This window comes from Cryptomeria japonica, chromosome 2 (genome assembly GCF_030272615.1).
Source record: "Cryptomeria japonica chromosome 2, Sugi_1.0, whole genome shotgun sequence".
NCBI classification, from domain to species: domain Eukaryota; kingdom Viridiplantae; phylum Streptophyta; class Pinopsida; order Cupressales; family Cupressaceae; genus Cryptomeria; species Cryptomeria japonica.
This window is the reverse complement of record NC_081406.1, coordinates 435,514,050-435,535,552: the sequence shown is the minus strand read 5'-3', so window position 1 is coordinate 435,535,552 and position 21,503 is coordinate 435,514,050. Positions and strand designations below refer to the sequence as shown.

General features: G+C 38.5%; 1 protein-coding gene across 2 annotated transcripts in view; it reads right to left on the bottom strand.

Moving 5' to 3' along the window:
• LOC131031580 (exocyst complex component SEC6) overlaps positions 1-21,503 on the bottom strand; it is a 269,379-nt gene that overhangs the window by 234,606 nt on the left and 13,270 nt on the right. For both annotated transcript variants that reach the window (XM_057962728.2, XM_057962729.2), the window contains exons 5-6: positions 7,589-7,678; positions 7,343-7,422 (exon numbers count right to left, since the gene is read on the bottom strand). In XM_057962728.2, the coding sequence (XP_057818711.2) occupies positions 7,343-7,422; positions 7,589-7,678 (170 nt within the window). The remainder of the gene's footprint in view (positions 1-7,342; positions 7,423-7,588; positions 7,679-21,503) is intronic.

Here is a 21,503-nt window from a genome sequence, read left to right as displayed (position 1 = left end):
TCTGCGAAGTTAGATCCAAGGCAAAGAAAAGAGAAAGGGGGTATGAAATGAGCTCAAAGATGAATTTCGCTCCTGACCCTTCCAAAGGGTCCAGAGCGAAATTTCCCATGACCCCTATGTGCTCCTTGTTATGACCAAGATTTTGACTTCTAAGGCATGGTTGGGAAGGCTTTGATGCATACTTGCCTTTGAAAGGTAGTTTAAGGCAATGAAGTGGTAAAAATGGACCTAAAATGTAAAAATCGCTCCTAACCCTTCCAAAGGGTCCAGAGCGAATTTCTTCATGAGGCTCTATACCTTGCTCCAATCTACAAGCTAGCTCATCCCAAGCAATTTCGAAGGCCAAAGACTTGTTTTAAATGACTCAAATGCATGAACGATAGAACTAAGTGAGGGAAAACAAGCAAATCATGAATTTCCCTCCTGACCCTTCCAAAGGGTCCAGAGCGAAATTCTCAAAAGCTTCTAATTTGCTCATGTTTGAGATCAAGATATGGATTCCTAAGGTATTGGTGGAGAGTAGATTAATATATTTTTGCCTTGAGATGCAATTTGGAGCAAGGAAAGGATGGAATTGAGTCTTAATCATGAATTTTGCTCCTGACCCTTCCAAAGGGTCCAAAGCAAAATCCTTTGAACTCCCTATTTTTCTCCTTGTTTGAGCTAGGCAAGAGGCTAATTGTGTGATCATGATGGGAGAAGGTTTGTAGGTTAAGTCCAAGATTGTGAAATGTTGAAAATAAGGTCTAAATTGAGCAAAATGACAAAAATTGCACTTGACCCTTCCAAAGGGTCCAGAGCAAAATTCTTATAGGGCCCGTCCCTGGAGAGGATCCTGAACAAATTTCATTCTATTGCCTTCTTGTTGATGATTTAAGGTAAGAAATGCTATGTTACAATGAATATATTATGTATACTTAATCATCTTTTGTTTGTTTTGCAGATCAACAAAATCAAGTTCGAGGGAGACCAAGCCAAGACAAGGGCGACCTCTTCAAGTTTCATCATTATCGAGGATACTTCAAATGCATAAAGGAGGACTCAAGGTGTTTTGAAGCTTTGGAAGACTACAAGTGTTCGAGGAGTTGCAAGCTATCTTCAAGACCTTCATTCCCCCACAAAAAGGAACCACATGATGACAGAGAAGAGGGATCTTACAAGCACTTCAAGGCGAAATATGTTGCCAGAGGAGAAATGACTTGACCGTGAGGAGGCCTCATCAAGCACATGGGAGTCAAAGGGGTACATCATTCATTGCATCAAGGACGAAGGAGGATGAGCCAAAATCAGTGCAAGGGTACATTGAAGAAGCAGATAGTTTCAAAAGAGTTAATCAAAGTTAGCTTCTCGGCATCATCAAATTGAGTATCAAAGAGATCAACCAAACACAAACATCAGAAGGTGGCATCCCAGTCACTGTTCCTCTAACCAAATTGGTCCACCTTAGCGGGTCTAGATTCAATGTACCTGACTCACCGATGACGGCACAAACTTCGGTGTACCTACCCCTGCTTCCTATTGGTCCACACTCATTGAATGTAATTTTTTTCATTGGCTAAGGAAGTTTGTTATAAAAAACCCTAATTAGGGTTTCCATCTTGTAATCCTAGCCATTGATTGTAAATCAATCAGAGCCTTTGAAATGTAAAGAGCTCTCTATATAAAGCTTTGGCTTTTCATTTGTAAGGGTTAATAGTTAGAGAATAGTCAATAGTGAATAATCAGCAGATAGAATAGCAAGTAGCATAGCAATTAGAGTAGACTAGGAAGAGAAGGCAAGAAATTGTTGCCTTGATTGTAAATAAACTCCATTTTCATTGAAGTTATGGTGAAATGTGTCGTTTCTTTGCAATATGCATGGTCTCTTGTTGAATCTTCATTTTAGATGATAGATAATTAGATTGAATGAAAGAAGTTATTGAATGCACTCACGTGGAATCCACCTAGTCCAAACCACTACCCTCTTACTGATTGTAAGTGCGCCTTGCGTGGTCAACTGGCATAGAACGAGCTTAATCTCGAGTCGTTACGCGTTTGTTGTTCATGCATTATCTTGAATGGTGATCAATGTCTGATGGTGTACGATTTGAACATATTTGAAGCATCCCTTAGAAGATCGCACTGAGTTGATGTTGAATTGTTCAACCTGATGGTGAGACCCAGCCCAGTAGGACTCCACCTAGTCGTTCATCCATCTTCTCGCATTCTAGGTCTTAGAGTAGACTTTTTGAGCCCTGTATCTTTTGATATTTCTTTATCTTCCAGCTAGTAGATAGGACTTGAGTTCCAGCAAATCAGACGCTCAGGCATTCGGATGTAAGTCCCCTTGTGATTCCAGCATAATCACATCAGACCAAATTGAGCTTATCCAAACGTAGAGACCCTACATACAAGAACCTTGGAGTTGCCTCGATTGATCCTTAGGTGAAATCTTCAGCATTCGGGGAAACTTTGTTCAAGAGAGGATAAGATACCTTGGTATTTTATTCTGTGTTCGCATGTGCATGAAAAACACATCAACACATTGCAGTCTATCTCTTGAATCGGTCTCCCACATAGGCTAGTCGCAAACCCAAGATCAATCATTTGAAAGTCTTTGGCTCTTTAGCATATGTATGGATTCCAAATGCCAACCGCTCCAAGTTGGAGTCAAAGAGTCAAAAGCTTATGTTTACAGGGTATAGTGGCAACCACAAGGCTTATCGAGACTTTTTAGCTTTCCTCGTCTGAGCAGAATTCTGAGGATCAACCTTTGAAGGCTTCTGATTTAGGTGTTTGTCTTCCATTTGGTTCCCCTGATGGGAGGGATGATGCAGATTCTGAATTTGATGATGCACTACCTGAATTTCCTCCAGATGATGTTAATCTTCCACCTGTTCCAGATCTTGTTCCACCTCCAGTTCAAGTTATTCCTCCTGCATCTAATGATGGCTCTTCTACTCTCCGCCCTAAATGGTGGGCTAAGACCATCAATGATCTTCGTCTTAATGAGCTCATTGAGGGTAGATCTTCCAAAAATAAGAGCAAGCAGCAAAATACAGTTAACTATGCTCTCATGGCCAACATTCATAGTGTTTTTGAGCCTCAAACATATTTTGAGGCTAAAGAGATTCCTAAGTGGGAAAAAGCTATATAAGATGAACACCTAAGTCTTCTGAAACATAACACTTGGGTCCTCTCTGATCTTCCTCCAAGGAAAAAGCCCATTAGCTGCAAATGGGTGTATAAAGTTAAGTACAAAGCTGACGGAACCCTTGACAAGTACAAAGCTCGTCTCGTTGCTTGAGGTTTCTCACAAAAAGAAGGCATTGACTACGAAGAGACTTTTGCTACTACAGCCAAAATGAGTAGCATACGGCTTGTCCTTGCCTTAGCAACTCAGTTTGGTTGGAAAGTCCATCAGATGGATGTTAAGAGTGCATTCCTCAACGGTGAGTTGCTGGAAGAGGTCTACATGACACAGCCTCCAGGGTTTAAGGTTGTTGGAAAAGAACCTCAAGTGTGCAAATTGGTGAAAGCACTCTATGGCCTAAAACAATTTCCTCAAGCTTGGTACATCAAGATTAACAAGTACCTCACAAATAATGGCTTTTAGAGGAGTCCATCTAATTCTATTTTGTATTTCAAACACACTAGTGATAATATTTTTATTCTTGTTGTCTATGTTGATGACCTCATTATCACTAGTAGTTCAGCATTTTTGATCGATCAGATCAAACGGAGTTTGTGCCAAACTTTTGACATGACAGACTTGGGACTTTTCCATTATTGCTTAGGTGTTGAAGTTTGGTAGATTGAGGGTAGTATCTTCATATCTCAGTCAAAGTATGCTCGCAGTTTGTTGGACAAGTTTTGGATGCAAGACTGCAAACTTGCATCCACACCTATGGAGAAAGGGCTGAAGCTGACAGCTAAATCAGATTCACCTGTGGTGGATGAATCAGCATTCGGGCAACTAGTGGGCAGTCTCATTTGCCTTACTGCTACTAGGCCTGATCTCAATTTTGCAGTGAGCTACATTTCATGCTTCATGGCAGCTTCAAAAGCTAATCATTGGGTAGCAACAAAGTGTGTGCTATGTTATGTGAAGGGCACTTCTGATTTTGGACTTTTGTACAGCAAAAATCACAATCCTAGACTCTCTGGTTATACAAACTCAAATTGGGCAAGTTCCATTGATGACAGAAAATCAACTCCAGGGTATGTTTTCAGTTTGAGATCTGGAGCAGTCACATGGACTAGCAAGAAGCAGCAAGTGGTGGCTCTTTCATCGACAGAAGCAAAGTATCGAGGAACAGTTAAGGCAGCTTGTGAGGCAATTTGGCTTCGACGGATGCTTTCAGACATGCAAATGTCTTAAGAAGGTCCTACTCCCCTTTACTGTGACAATCAGGGGGTGCTCAAACTGGCCAAGAATCCGGTCTTCCACAAGAGAACCAAGCATGTTGAACTTCATTGTCACTTCATTTGGAAGCCGGTTGAGGACGGATCAGTTCAATTGTTGTATGTTCCAACTGCAGATCAGACACAGATATCCTCACCAAGTCTCTAAGCCCAGACAAGTTTCTACAATTTAGGGGGCAACTTGGTGCAATTGATAGATTGTCCATTAAGGGAGGGTATTAGAATAATATCTTGTTATTATTATTAATGGTCAAATATGTAACATAATGTACATTTTAGTTTCTTTCTATTTCACGATTGTTACTTTTTAGAAACATCGTTTTGTAAATTCTTTAAATGATCTTAATTCAATCAATTTTTTACCAATTACTCTCGTAATAGTTCTTTGGACAACAAAAATATCCATGAAGTATTATATACCTATTGGACAGAATTATTTTCCAACTACATCAGTAGGAGCTGTTGATTAAATACACCTGCATGTAATCAATAATCAAAAATGTTGTACTTCAAACCTTTTCTTCTTAATTTCATAAGATGGGTTTATCTAGGCCAGTCCCACACTAGTGAAGGTCACCCTTCTAACACATCCGCTTTATTCAACATATTCACCTTTATTCAACCTAGAAGCCACAATGGAAGTCGACGAGCCATCACTTGGAATAATAGATGTCCCTAGAGAAAAGTCTCCAAAACAAGAACCCAAGGCTTTCACCTATTGAGCTCAACCCCTTTGGCAACTTCAAAACTATTATTGCTATTAATAGAGAAATTTATTTATTCCAACTTTTCATTAATTACCAACCTCGAGAGGTTAATGCAATATGTGTTTCTCGCAACATTGGATCATCCAAAAAAAATAAAAAAACCTGAAGACAATTTAATATAAATTCACCAGTTGAAGAACACAAAACTTCAGCTCAATGCTACCAATTAAATATTTCCAACTTTTCATTAGTTACAAACCTTCGGAGTACAGTCAGTCTAGGTTGCTCAACACACCAAGTTATTGGTTCAGGTATGGGATTGGGTATGGTTGTAGGGTTCAGGTTCACTGGTATGGTGATTATATTTTCCTCGGGTTCAGTGTGACTGGGTATATACCAAAGAAACGGGACTCGGACTCGGCTCGGACTCGGCAAGGCTGACTCGGACTCGGACTCGGGACTCGGCGTCAGACTCGGCTCCAGACTCGGCTGGACTCGAGAAAGTGAAAAACTCAAGAAATTTAGAGATTTTTAAAGATTTGAAACTTGTTTCAGACACCCTTTATTGAATACACCTTAAAGACACAATAACATCATCAAAATCGGCTCATTTGATTACATACACAAGTATACATCAATCACATAAGCATAAACGCAAATTGTAGCTGAAGAAAATAACAAGCATAGATATATAAATATTGTCAAATGTATACAATATTACAAAACTCATGGAATAAAAAATACATGTCATCATATGATCATCATCAAATGTTTCATACAAATACCAAAGGTAAATACAACTACAAGCCTATGGCTCAGAGGAGCCTGCACGGCAGCACCCTCCAACCCCGGCCCCTGCGAAGGCGTCTAAGGTAGGTCCTGGATGATTGGACAGCCATGGCCGCTCCCCGTGACACCATGCCATGCTCACCAACATCAAGAACATCCGTGTCACTATCTGCCTCTGAATCTCCAGTTTGTGCTCGTGCTCTCCGCTCCTCCTCTACCATGGCTACAGTCTCAACCTCTATATCTACCTGGTCGATCCAATCAGTGTCAGACTTGGAGGTTAAATTTTCCCTACTTATATCGACGCAATTTCCCCCCATATTTTTCGACGGGGGTTTGGGGGCAGCGCCCCCAAGGTGGGGTCAAGGGGCAGCGCCCCTTGCGCGCTCCCTGTCGCGATACAAGGCGGGGTCGAGGGGCAGCGCCCCGCGAGGCCAAAAATACTTATCATTTAATAAAAGCGTCGGGTGTTATTTTTCTATTGGCTGACATGTTGTAACCCTAATTTTTCTCATTCTCAGGCGGAGGTTGTAGTGAACAAAGACGAGACCATTCATTTTAAAAAAACTTTATAAAAATTTTTTTTTGTCATTTTACTTAAGCTAGGCAATAGCTGAGTTTGGGGCTCAAGACTCGCTGAGTTTGGCGAGTTTGAGCCAAACTCGCCAACTCGGCGAGTCTGGCGATTTTACTCGCCAGACTCAGACGAGTCCGAGTCCGAGCCCCTAGGACTCGCCGAGCATGACTCGTACTCGGACTCGCCAAGTCTGGGCGAGTCTGGGCGAGTCCCGTTTCTATGGTATATACATATATGGGCATATATATTGATATACATAGTGAAAACACAATTGATAATGTTATTCATATGCCTACTTGCAGAATTAAAAACATACTTCGTGTCTTTGCAATTCTTCACAACTGAGGAAAAAACAGCGAGCTTAAATGAAAAATAGGAAATTGGAATGATAATAGATGTTTTTGTGTCTTGTGTTTATCAAATGATGAATTTTGAGTGATAAATAGTCCATTTAGGGCTCAAGAGTTAAAATGCAATTTAGAGTTTATATAATAATGTTTATTTTAAATTTTTTTTTGTTGAATATGTGTCACTGCGTGCAGGTCCCTTGGTTTATCTAAAGACCTGGTTGTGCCTTGGGTGAAACCAGCACAGACCTTGACCCAAACCCATTCAGGCAGGTTACAGGGACCATTCCGGCAAACCCAGTATCTTAGTTGAAACATAGGTTCATCCAAAAGAAAACAAAAAAAGAAACAATATATAAGTAACTAGTAATATTACGGCTTCCTTGCTGATCTAATGCACATGAACTATGCAAATTATATTTAAAGACTACAAAATGTTACAATCAACTACATTTACAAGTTTGTGTATGTCAAATATTTAAAGCTGTAAAGAATGAATGAGCGTTCATTTTACTAACCTTAGTTTGCCAGCCTCTTCCTTGTGAGAAGAGGCTGCAGCTAATGCAAATCTTCTTTTTCCGTCAAGGGCAGTTAATCTCTGTTATTCACAAAGGGAAAAAAGAAGTTAATCAGCAATTGTAACCTTCCTGCAAAATGTAAGTTAATGCATATTGTAAGTCAAAGTCGTTCTGAAATCTAAAGACTTAAGGATACCTCTCTAACAAGTAAACAGAACTGAAATAACGTCAGTGAAACTAACAAACCTCAAAAGTATTAACTACTTCTCTATCATTGCTCAATGAGTCCCTTGCTTCTGCTGCTTCAACAGAAATGGACAGCATCCCTTCCACATCCTGTATGATACCTGAATCTACTCAGTCCAGGCAATACCAAAGCCTACACATAAATGTCAAGAAACAAACACAAGTATGTATGTCTGCATTTGCTAATGTGACAATCATATCCTGATCAAACTCATAGGCTTTAGCAAGATTAATTCAGAAGACATCAAATGCTTCAATGTTTAGGACTTCTAATAAGAAAAACAGGTTACCAGTTGAGTGTTGATCGAAAATAGCACCTCATATGTCTAAAACAAGGTCTTATTTTACTCAATACATTCATCAATACCCTTAAATATTCTATCCATGCTACAGTCACTGACTTTAGCTAGTCAGCAAAACGAGCAAAGAAATATATAGCCCTCCAGGTCTTGCATTGTTTAGCAGGGATCTTTGATCATCTTCAACATCTCCCATCTATTAAAATAATCAAGTGATTCTCATAGACACCTCTACCTGAACTGACTCCAAAATCTTCATGGAGCCAATCATCTACTAAACAAACATAAAGATAAATAATATCCGGCAGAAACATGCATAACAAGCACATAAATAGTTGACTGACTTGACCATTGATCTCCAATACATTATCAACTTTCGTAATACATTTTATCAGGAAAGCCAATTATGTCCTTCCTGATATATTTATACGATAGAGGCCAACAATGACTTTGATAACATACTTAAATAAGATGGGTTTACTACAAACATTGATGACCAGAAAATCTTTGACATATGATGTCAAGCTATTCATTTCCCAAAGTCGTCCTTCTGTACCTTAAACTTTGCACAAACAACTCAATGTGTGATGTTTTAGTACAGTTAAGTGGTGCAATATGTTTTTTGACTAGAATAAATAATTTTTTAGATCAGTTAAGTGATGCAACATGTTTTTTCTAAAATTGACCTTCAATCAAGGTATAATCAAAAATGTAGTAAGAAATGCACTGGCTACCCTTTTATGACCTTAATGCATGATATCTGGACATGTTAGTAATGATTTTCTGAGATGGTATTTGGGTCTATTCAAAAACAGAGGAAGATCATGGACAACATCTTAAGAGGGTCCTAAGAGGTCATAAGGAAATATAACTTAAGTCTTATATGCCACATTGAGCAAATTTGATTTTTTAAAACATAAGTATCATATCTTGGTCACATAGTACATAATATACGTATTTCTATTTTCTCCTAACCCTGTTAAGATTAGATCTTATCAAGAATGGCCAATAGAAAAAGATACAAATGAGATCAAAAGTTTATTAGCATGGGTTGACTACTTTTTACCGTGGATTTGTTCAAAACTATTACAAAAATGTTGCAACTTTAATTGACCTAACTAAGAATGATGGACATATCGAATGGACTCTTTGAGTGTGATAAGGTATTCAATAAACTCAAAACATTGTTAATTTCTGCACTTAATTTATGTATCCCTGACTTTATTAAACCTTTTGTAGTTGTTGCAGATGCTTGTGGTTCAGTATAGGTGGTTTTGATGCAAGAAAAAGGTGTTACGGTTAATGGGTCACATGAAATACTATCCCAATGAAAGAAACTATGCTATCCATAATTTAGAATTAAATGGAATAGTTCAAGCCTTGAAAATATAGACACTTTTTTTGTTTGAAAAAAAACATTTGTTCTAAAAACTAATCACAGGAGTTTACAACACATTCTCCCTCAACCTCTGCTAAACATGAGAAAATGAGGATGGATGGAGTTGTTAAATGGATATGATTTTAAAGTCCAACGTGTTCCAAATGAAAAAAAAAATTGTTGTTGATGCTCTAAGTAGAAAACGAATTTGAGCAAATGCCCTTCCTGACTAAGTTCTTATCTACTAGAAACTAAAGGACTGCTGTATTACATGGGACAACTTGATATTCCCTGTCTTTCCAATAATAATTGATGGTTTTGAAAAATTCTCATGATATACCTATCTTTGATCATCTTAGTTTTCAAAAGACCTATTTGTCAATTAAATAATATTATTTTAGGCCTAAAATGAAACAAAATATTTGTAAATACGTGCAAAAAAATGTTTAAAATGTCAAAAAATTAAAGAACAATAGTGTAAGTAACCTAATTGGTTACAACCCATTGTCCATTATTGACTAGAAATGGGAATTTATAAGTAAAGATTTTATTACCGGTATAATTCAAACTTGTAAAGGCATGATTTTATCTTAGCTGTGATTTATAGATTAACTAAAATGGCTCACTTTTTTTCAGCAAAGATTAAGCCATTTATTTCAGATATAGCCCACCCATTTCTTAATTAGTTGTTGTATTTACATGGTCTCCAAAAAGTATCAAAATGAGATAGTAGATTTAGTTCTATTTGGAAATTCCACTTCAGTGAAATAGGTACTAGCTTGAATTTAACTACTGCTGAAAACCCTAAATCTGATGGTTAAACTAAAAGAATTAATAGAAAGATTGAGGATATGTAAGTAATATATACTATAAGAAAAAAACCTAGAATGTTGGAGAAATATTTACATTTAGTTGAGCTTGTCTATAATCAAGGGTATCATTTTACTATCAAGATGTCACCTTTTCATGTTGTTTCTAGTCATAATTGTAATACTCCTATATCATGGTCAAATCTATTAAAGTATTTATTATATTATTAATGGTCATTAGTTAGTCTTTAGTTAGTTTTAGTTTGTTTCTAATTTAGTCATTTATTCACAATTGTTTCATTTAGAAACATCGTTCTGTAATTTCCTATATGTATTTGTTTCTCTTCATTAATTTAATATGCAATCACAATTTCATGGTATTAAAGCCAATTTCAATTTTTTTGGCGGATTTTTCTTGAAATAATTTTTTTTTGGCTAAACCCTAAAGATGACTTTTCAAAAGTTTTTTTGACTTTTTAAAATAAAAATCGCCAGTTTGAAATCGCAGATTCACGGATTGAGGATTTCGAAAAATCGCGGAGGTTTTTGAGGGTTTTTTTTGGTGAAATCATGGTTTTTCTTTTCTAAAAAAATCATGATATCTACAATTTCGTGGGTTCATTTCAAGAAAATCACACAAGGGTTGTTGCAGTTCATGTGGAGAATTTTTGCCCTCAAAATTGCAGCTTCACATTCTTTTTTTTATGTGATTTTTGTGTGTTCTCTGAGCTCTGCAACAAGGGTTTGCACGTTTCGCGCACCGCTTGAGTTTTTTTTCCAATAATGGGAGTTCATCCCTATTTTTTCTACAATTGTATGAAGCATTTTTACGTGAGTCTAAGGCGAAAAACCATGGCTTTATTGCATTTCATGTTGGGTTTCTTCTGATTTCCAACTAGGCGAAGGAAAAATTGTGTTATTGCTGAACACACCAAATTTCTTAAGCGTGGATTTCTACAACTAGATTTTTTGCAACCTCTCGGTCCTTTTGGTGGGATTAGGGTTTTGCTGCAAATCGAATTTCTAAAACGAGGGTTTCTAAATCTATTTTTGAGCTCGTGTTTTGTTTCAACCTAGGGTTTATTTTTTCTACGAATTGGGTATTTCTTTGCAATGCCTAGGGTTTTCAAAGTGTTTTTTGACTTTTTTTATAAAAAATCAAGGGTTTTTTCTAAACAATGCTTCAAAATTTGTGCCTCGAGATCTATGCCTTGTTCTTTGTGCATCGAAAAGCAAGACTGATGGCGTTGTTGACCAACATCATGTTGGAAAATTATCAGTGCTTCAAAAGCAAAAATTACAACACATGGAAACAAAGAATGCTCACAATCTTTGAATACAGATGTCTAGAGCAGATTGTTCTAGGTAAGACTACTCATCCCTCAACAGCAAGAAAAGACCAAGACAAGTTCAATGAGCACAATCGGGAAGCAGTGATGCTCATCAAATTGTCAATCACCAATGACATGCTTCCACAAGTGTCGTCTAGCAAGACAGCTACAGAGATTTGGATGAATCTGAAGGATCTCTATGAAATGTCAAACAAGAGTCGAGCATTCTTTGTTTTCCATCATGATAGACAATGAGATGTCTCTACACGAGCATCTTACGAAGATCAAGGAAATTCCCAATCAACTGGAAGCTATTGGTCGCAAGATGGAGGAAGAAGACATGGTGGTGATCACTCTAAAATGTTTATCATGCTCGTACAAACACTTTATTGAAATGCTCAACATTACATTCACGAATGTTGACCTAAGATTTCCTGAATTGTACAACAAGCTTCTGCAATAGAAGATGGAAACAACAATTTGGGAGCAACAACGAATCATCACCTATAGAACAAGCCTTCACTACTGTTGTGACGTTTTCACACATCGCCCCATTGCAAATGGGGACCCATGTTTTTTTTGCTTTTTAGGGTTTGTTTTTTTTGGTCTTTTAGGGTTTTGTTAGCTAGCCTTTGCATTTTGAGTGTCGCCTAGGTGATCAATAGGATAGCAAGTCCGGCTTGAGTGATGTCTCGATCCTGAAATTTGGCTAAGTCTGAACGTCCTGATCCTGAAATTTGGCTAAGTCTGAAAGTCCTGATCCTGAATTTTGGCTAAGTCTGGAATGTCCTGATCCTGAATTTGACTAAGTCTGGAAACTGAAAAACCGCCAAAAACTAGATTTTGCAATATAACTCCTGGAGGTCTGAAACCACTCTCAAACATCCTGAAAGTATATATGGAATATAACTTGAAGTATAGAGAGTTCGAAAAGTCAAATTTCGCTCCTGTCCTTCACTGAGGATCCAGAGCGAACTTCGCTCCTGTCCCTCCCAGGTGGACCAGGGCGAAGCGCTCCTGTCCCTCGCCAAGGGTCCAAAGCGAAAATGCTTAGTTGAGCCATTCCTGACCTTGTTTGGACGAATTGAGACATCAAAGGCATGGTGAAGGACGAAATGAGCATGATAGAGCATACAGACTTGATCAAAAACAATGAAATGATGAAGTTTTTGCCTAGAAGGTCAAATTCGCTCCTGTCCCTCACTGAAGGACCAGAGCGATTTTCTTTATATGCACAATTTTAGACCTTTTTTGGACATTAACTTTTATTCATAGCGTTAAGTAAGATGATATCTTCCTTAGCCAAGACTTTTTTTGATGAAAATTGTAACGATTTGGCCTAGAGAGCAAATTTCGCTCCTGTCCCTCAGTGAGGGACCGGAGCTTAAAGTCTGACATTGCTTTGTCCTCGCAAGATTTTAACGACTTGATGATTTGAAGAAGTCCAAAGAGATGCATTTTACCAAATGAATATAACTTGAAGTGCCGTCGTGAAGAAAAATGAACCAAAATGCAAAAATCGCTCCTGTCCCTCAGTCAGGGACCAGGGCGAAGTCTATTGTAGCTCCCATCCCTCTCCCAGGGACCAGAGCGAAATTCATCATAAGGTATGTTCTGGGTGAAAATCAAGCAAGTTTTAGGTTTCAAGGCAAGAAAGGAGGTGAATTGAACCCATTGAAGACAAATTGAAGATTATGAAACGTCAACAAGGGACCCAAATGCCTAAGTTCGCTCCTGTCCCTCAGTCAGGGACCAGAGCGATTTTTACCTTAGACAAATTTCTTGCCAAGTTACAGTGAATTCCAAGGCATGGATGAGTGGAAGGAGGTACAACAAGACCAATGAAGATAAATTTTGAAGTTAGCAAGGTGGGATGAAGCCTACAAGAGCAAGATCGCTCCTGTCCCTCACCAAGGGACCAGGGCGAAATTTTGATTATCTTGCCTTCCACTTAAGTTCAGGACCACTTCAAGTCAAGGTGAAGGATGGCAAAGGCGTTTCGAAGCATCTCAATCAAGCACAAAGTTACAAGGACCACCAAAATGAAGGATTTGCACTTAAATACCTAAGTTCGCTCCTGTCCCTCAGGCAGGGACCAGAGCGAAATTTCCATAAAAGGCCTAAATTTTGAAAGTTGATCACGTTTCAAGTGTCCAAGGGGATTAAAAAGACTTTATTTTACACGATGAAAACGGTGGCAAATTAATGAAAGCAAGGACAAGTCCAAGACATTCAAGTTCGCTTTTGTCCCTCTCCAAGGGACCAGAGCGATATTTATCATAGTGGCCAAATCTCTCAAAAATCACGTTAAGAAAAGATCATGCGAGGTGGTAAAGGGTCTAAGGTGTCTTAAGGGGATAATATACAAAGGTTTCAAACGTCGAAAGATTATCAATTGAGCCAAAGAGGCTATATCGCTCCTGTCCTTTGGACAAGGACCAAAGCGATTTTTATTAAAACACTCATGTTCCTTCAAAATCATGACAATGCAAGGACACACAAGATCAAAGACATTATTTAAGAGGCAATGAACGAGGAACCAAGGTTGAAAGATGACGCATTTTGACTAGGGCTTCAAGTTCGCTGCTGTCCCTCTCCAAGGGACCAGGACGATGATCCTTCAAACATCCATACGCCTTGTGGAAGTCAAGTAGGACAAGCGTGGAATGAAAGAATAGCATTGTTTATCCTTTACAATGAAGATTGAAGTTCGAAGTTACAAAGGTCAAGGAGAAAACACTAGGATCGCTCCTGTCCCTCTCCAAGGGACCAGGGCGATAATGGTCATAAAAGGCATTTGTTCACATAAGCAAGACACTCAAGCTCGAAGGACCCAACGAAAGTGGCAAATTCAACGTGGAGGTGAAGACTTTGAACGTTAAAATTGCAAGAATCAAGACCAAGATGATGGATCGCTCCTGTCCCTCAGTCAGGGACCAGGGCGATGAGGTTTGTATTTTTTTTCATCTTCCCATTTTGGCTCCAAAACAAACAATTAAATTTATTTTAAATGCTAAATTCGATAGGTTTTGAAAATTTAATTAAGTGGCATTTAAAAATAACGCATAACATTTATTAATTAATTTTGCCTATTAAAAATCAAAAAATTAATTATAAAGGCATAAAGTTAATTAATTATAAAATCAAGTTGAGCGCTTGGGTTTATTTTGTCAAGGTCGGCCATTATTATTTATTTAAAATCGTTTTACTTGCCTCATTTTATCAAAGTCGGCCTAGAGGTAATTGTGAGAGGTGAGCGCTTATAAAAGGAGGTGTTTATTTCATTTTTAAATCATTATTCAAGCATCCTCTTTCATATGCGATTTGAAGTATACAAAGGAAGTGCGAAATTATCATTCAATAGGAGGAGCGAATTTCAAGGGGAAGGTGCAAGCATTATCAAAGGAGTTCGAGTTTCAAGTTAGGCGAACTTGCCAAGGACATTGAAGAACACATCAAAGATTCCAAGGGTGGCGAATTAATAAAGAGGACGTTCCTTATCCTTGAAGATCACGTTGAAGGCTTCTAACGTTAATTTTGCCTAGGCAAATTCCTCATTTTGCATTCTAGTGTTAGCTCTCAAGAGAGGTATGGCGATATGGATTTATTGTTTTGATTTTGAACGTTGATCGTCATGGCTTAAATTTTGAATTTTGAAATTTTGAATTTTGAAATTTTGAATTTCAATTAGCTCAATCCTTTTTAGGAAATGATAATTCAAGGACTTATCATGAGGTTTCCTAAAATTAATTTAATCTAGTTATTCATTGCAAAATCATGTTACTAATTTTGAAATGTTGTGTAGGCATCAAATGGAGATCTCATCAAGGAAATCAAGTCGGATCAAGGACGGTCTTTGCCGGGACGATCAAGCCAGGACATGGGCGACCTCTTTCAGTCCAACGTTCCAAGGCGAGGTACATCATCACCCTGCACATCAAGGACACAAGGAGTTAGAACAAGGGCTCGTTGAAGAAGTAAATAGTTCCAGATGAATTAATTAAAGCAAGCTTCTCAACAACATCAAGTTGAATATCTACCAAGTTACAAGTGTCAAATGAGGTGGCGTCCTAGTCATCATTTCTCCAATCAGTGAGGTCCACCTCAGCATGTCCAGATTCAATGTACTTAACTCATGGAGGGTGGCACAAACTCCTATGTACCTATCCCAGCTATCCATTGGTGGAATTTTCTAGAGAGGACATGTGTCCAAGCAATACAATTTTATCATTGGTCAAGTATTAAATGTTATGTAATGGTTGTAACAAACCCTAATTAGGGTTTTCATTGTTGAATCTTGGCCATTGATCTCGAATTGATCTAAGCCATCAAATTGTATTGTGGGCACTATATAAGCCCTGGCATTTCATTTGTAAAGGCGAATTAGCAATAAGGAGAGAGAGTTGTAAATAATAGAAAGCAGTTAGTAGATAGAGAGTAGTTAGAAATTGATAGAATAGTAATTAGAGTAGAATAGGAGGACAAGGCAAGAAATTGTTGCCATTGATTGTAAACAAACTCCATTTTAATTGAAGTAATGGTGAAGTGTGTCATTTCTTGCAATTTGCATGGTTTCTTGTTGAGTCTTCAATCCTAGATGGTATATGATTAGATGAATGGAGGAAATGTGATTGATTAATGGTGGAATTCGTATATCCATACTACTAGCAGTTTGTTGATTGCAGACTTGCCTTGTGTAGTCAACTGGAATCGTTCAGCTTAAGCTCAATTTCAATTTGTCGCTTCTTCATTGATATGCATCAACTTGATGGTGTCTATGCCTGCAGTGATGATTTGAACATCATAAAGCTTCCCTTAGAAGATCGCACTAGCCTTGTAGAGATGGTCCAGTGATGTCAAAACAAGACCTAGTTAGAGTTTTGTCAAAGATCAATCATTGCTCTTACATTCTTAGTATTAGGATTAGATCCTCCCTTCGCCCCATCCTTTTTCATTTTTTCAAATCTAAGTTAGTCAGAGCCTGTGTTCCAGCAAAGCAGATCGGAAGTTCAATCATCAAATGTAAGTCCCCTTGTGATTCCAGCAAATCACATCACACCACGAAGAGCTTATCCACACGTAGAGACCCTACCAAAAGAACCTTGGAGTCATCCTAACTGATCCTTTTATGCGAATCTTCAGCAGTTAGAGACTTTTTCTCAAGAGAGGATAAGATGCCTATTGGTATTTTATTCTGTGTATGATGGTGTATAAAATACACGTCAACAACTACCAAAGCCAAGGACAAAGGCAAAGGCAAAGGCAAGTCCTTTCAGCCAAAAGGACTAAGCAAACCTGAGAGCAGCTCTAAGAAGGTTATCACATGTCACTATTGTGGTAAGCTTGACCACATGAAGAAGCAATGCAAAAAACAGTTGGCTGATGGGCAATCCAACCAAGGAGGGTCTCAGTAGAAGACCCATGTTGCAAAGCACATTGAGCAAGAGTTTGCTTTTTATGCTTTAATGGTCAAAAGACCAACAAATCAAGCTAAATCATCTGCCTAGTACATTGATTCTGAGCTTCTCGACATTTCACGAACAAAAGAGACTAGTTCACGGAGTACACAGCTTGCTCCAATTCTGTGATCTTTGGAGGAGGTGAAGAGTATACAATTGTCGACAAGGGCAATGTTTAGATTACATATGGTGGGAGGAATCTCATATTCCTCAACATATGCTATGTTTCGGACATGGAGCTGAATCTGCTCTCTGTTAGTCAGATGATGCGACACTGTCCAAAGTTGGATGTCATCTTCAATGCACACAAGTGCCACATTGTTGATAAGGAGTCCAAGAAGACAATTGATGATGGCCTCAAAGATCATGGATTGTACAAGCTAATTGATACTGGGGAGTCTTAGAGATTGCAATGGTTGCAAAGTTCTTCCATATGCACTCTTTGGCATCAGTGGTATGGGCATCTCAACCTATCATATCTCTCCCAATTTGCTCGGGACAATTTGGTAGAAGGCTTACCTAAGATTCAGCAATAGACACATGGTGTATGCGGAGCTTGCCAAGCAAGGAAACAGCATCGAACTCCATTCTCCAATGGACAAGCTTGGAGAGCATCCAAGGTACTATAGTTGGTTGACCAATGAATACAGCATCAGTCACTAGTGCCAAGTATTTTCTTCTATTTGTTGATGATTTTAGTAAAAAAATGTGGGTGTTTTTACTCAAAGCAAAATCAAATGTGTTTAATGATTTTTAGAAGTTTAAAGCATTAGTTGAAAAAGAGTCAAGAAATCTGATAATAACTCGGGTCAGCTAATGGGGGTGAATTCTATTCTACTGAATTCACAAACTTTTGTGTGAAACACGACATCAAGCGTCAATTTACCACACCCTACACTCCTCAGCAAAATGGTGTCGTTGAGCAGAGGAACCGAACCATAACAAAGATGGCTCGGTGTATGATTGAAAACAAGAATGTGCATAAGAAATTTTGGGCTAAAGCAGTCTATACTACAATTTTCCTTCTGAATTGGTCTCCCACACAAGGTGTTAAGAAGATGACTCTTGAAGAAGCTTGGTTTGGGAGGAAACCGAAAATCAGCCACCTCGAGGTTTTTGGTTCGACTACATATACTTGGATTCCTGATGCAAAGAGAACAAAGCTGGATTCCAAGATCCAAAAGTTGATGCTTACAAGCTACAGTGACAATCATAAGGCCTATCAGCTAATTGATATGGACACTAATTGTCTCACATTCAGTAGAGATGTGCTTTTTGATGAAGATAGTGAGCCCTTTTAGCTCACTTCTGCCATCCAGCATCCTGAAGATTAGCCTCTGCACAAAACAAATATAAGCATTAGGCTTCCATTAGCTTCACCTGAAGGGAAGGATTCTAATGATTCTGAACCTGAAGTTATGGAATCACCAAGGCATGATATTGTACCACCAGAGTTCCCTTTGGAAAACCTGGATCAACATCCAAATGATTTTATTCCAAGCAGCCAAAGTCATGTTGATACACCTGATTTGGAAGTAGATGGTTATCCTCTCCAACCTAAGTGGTGGGAAAAGTTTATCAATGATGTGCTAGATGATGAGCTAGTTGAGGGTAGATCTTCTAGAGGCAAGAGCAAGAACACGGTCAATTTTTCTCTTATGGCAAACATCCAGAGTGTTTATGAGCCCTAGATTTATTCAGAGGCAAAAGGAATACTTGAATGGGAAAAGGCTATGGAAACTGAACATAATAGTCTTCTGAAGAATAACACTTGGGTTCTATCAGATCTTCCACCAGGGAAGAAACCCATTGGCTGCAAATGGGTTTACAAAGTCAAATTCAAAGTTGATGGGACACTTGATAAATATAAAGCTCGGTTGGTGGCTAAAGGCTTCTCGCAGAAAGAAGGTGTTGATTATGAGGAACCTTTGATCCCCTAGCAAAGATGACCACCATCCGACTGGTTCTAGCCATTGCAGCACAGTTTGGCTAGAAAGTCCATCAAATGGATGTGAAAAGTGCCTTCCTCAATGGTGATTTGGAGGAAGAGGTCTACATGACACAGCCTTAAGGTTTCAAGGTTGCAATCAAAGAGCACTAGGTATGCAAACTGGTGAAGGCTCTTTATGGCCTAAAACAAGCCCCCAAGGCATTGTACATCAAAATTGATTGATACTTGGTTGCAATATGACTTTCAAAGAAGTCCTCCGAATACCAATTTGTATGTCACGAGTGTTGGTAATGACACCATTTTTCTTGTCATCTATGTTGATGATATCATCATTATTGGTAGTGGAGAACACTTGCTTGAGCAAATCAAAAAAAACTTGTGTCAAGTATTTGATATTGTTAGTTTTTAGCAATCAGATTAGCAGTATAGAGCAGAAAATCAGAATGCAAAGTAAATCATAAGCACAACACATGTACCCTGGGAAAACCTCCCTCTTGGAGGAAAAACCCAGCAACAATTCTCAAATCTTGATTAGGCAATATCAATTGAAGTTACAATGAGCTTCAAACTTGAAGCTAACAGCAAACTAATCACAGTAATAATTCTAACCTAGGGCACACTGTAATAGTGAACTTATCTGTCGATGTTACAATCACAATAATGAAGTCTGTTGCCCCTTAAATGGAATTTGTAGACCTCTAAAGGTGATCGTTGTGCTCTAGAGCAAGTTCGTTGTGCTACCACTGTGATACCAATAGGGTTCGTTGATCTTTCAAATAGGATCGTTGTGTATTGATGATGTTTGCTGTCTTCTAGATATGTTCGTTGCTCACTGGATATGTTCGCTGACTTCTAGATGAAATTCGTTGATCACTGAAGGTAGTTCGTTGCTTGATAACAGATAGATAATATTCGCTGAATGTGTCTCTTAGCAATTGCATTAGCATTACATATATATGAGACTCTAGCCATCAGTTTGCCTTAGGTCAGCTAGGAGTCTAAATTACAATACGAAAATATAAGATGGTGCCAAAACCAAATAACCCCACACGTTAGGCAAGATAGGTTAGTGTTAACAAAACGTGTTAGGTGCAAGATAAACCCACAAGTTACATATGCATCATCGCTCAAATAGGGCCTGCCCTTAAGGTTCACAAGTTACATTGATATCTATTTGGGCCCAGCCCAATTACAAGCTATCCAAATTGGGGCTCAGCCCTAAACATTAATCAATTATATCAATACAATTAATTTTAAGGCCAAGGGCCACATTAAAATTAATTATGCTAAGGATTCGACCTAGCTACATTTCAACAGATATGACAAATTTGGGACTTCTGCATTATTGTCTTGATGTAGAGGTTTGGTGGACAGATGGCAGCATTTTCATCTCTCATTTGAAGTATGCCAGGTGTTTGTTGGATAAGTTTAGGATGCAAGATTGCAAACCCTCATCTACACCTATAGAGAAAGGGCCGAAACTCTCAGCCAAATTAGATTCACCTGTGATGAATGAGTCGACATTCAAGCAACTACTTGGCAGTCTCATCTATCCTTACAGCCACTAGACCTAATCTTAGTTATACTGTGAGCTATATATCTTGTTTCATGACAGCCCCTAAAGTAGAACACTGGGTTGCAGTGAAGCATGTATTGAGATATGTGAAAGGAAGACCTGACTTTAGCATTCTATACAACTGAAGCCTATACAACTGAAGCCAAGATACTCGACTGATTGGTTTTATAGACTCAGATTGGGCAGGTTCTATTGATGATAGGAAATCTAATTCTAAGTATGTCTTTAGTCTTGGCACAGGTGCAGTCACATGGACCAATAAGAAGGAACAAGTAGTGGCTCTTTCCTCAATAGAAGCAAAGTATCGAGGAACTGTTCAGGCGGCATGTGAAGTAGTTTGGCTTTGAAGGATGCTTTCTGACATGAAAATGTCTCAAGCAGGGCCTTCACCCTTGTTTTGTGACAATCAAAGGGTGCTAAAACTTGCCAAGAATCTAGTCTTCCACAAGCGAACCAAACACGTAGAGCTTCATTGTCACTTCATTTGACAACTTGTTGAAGATGGAACTGTGATCTTTTAGTATGTTCCAACCATGGACCACATTGCAGACATTCTTATCAAGTCTCTGAGCCCGAAGAAGTTTGTAAAATTTAGGGGGCGACTTGGTGTAGTTGATAGGATGACCATTAAGGGAGGGTATTAAATTATTTATTATATTATTAATGCTCATTAGTTAGTCTCTAGTTAGTTTCTAATTTAATCGTTTGTTTACAATTGTTTCATTTAGAAATCGTTAGTTTTTGGTAATCAGATTAGCAGAAAATAGCAGAAAATAAGAATGCAAGGTAAAGTAAGCACATAACAGCATAACACACAAGAACACAGCAGTACCCTGGGAAAACCTCCCTCTTGGAGGTGAAAAACCCAGCAAGAATAACTCAGATCTGATTACTAATAGGCGCAGAACCAGATTACAATTTAACCCTTCTAGGGCACACATCAACTATAGCAAAACTTATCTAAATCTGGAAGACAAAGTGTATATGCAGGTCACTGTCAATCTGAGACAGAATTCGGCAGCCTTGACATACTTCACAAGCCCTTGAACAAGTTCGGCAGCCTAGGATGGTATTCGCTCAACCTTGAGGATGATCGCCCAACTTGAGAACTC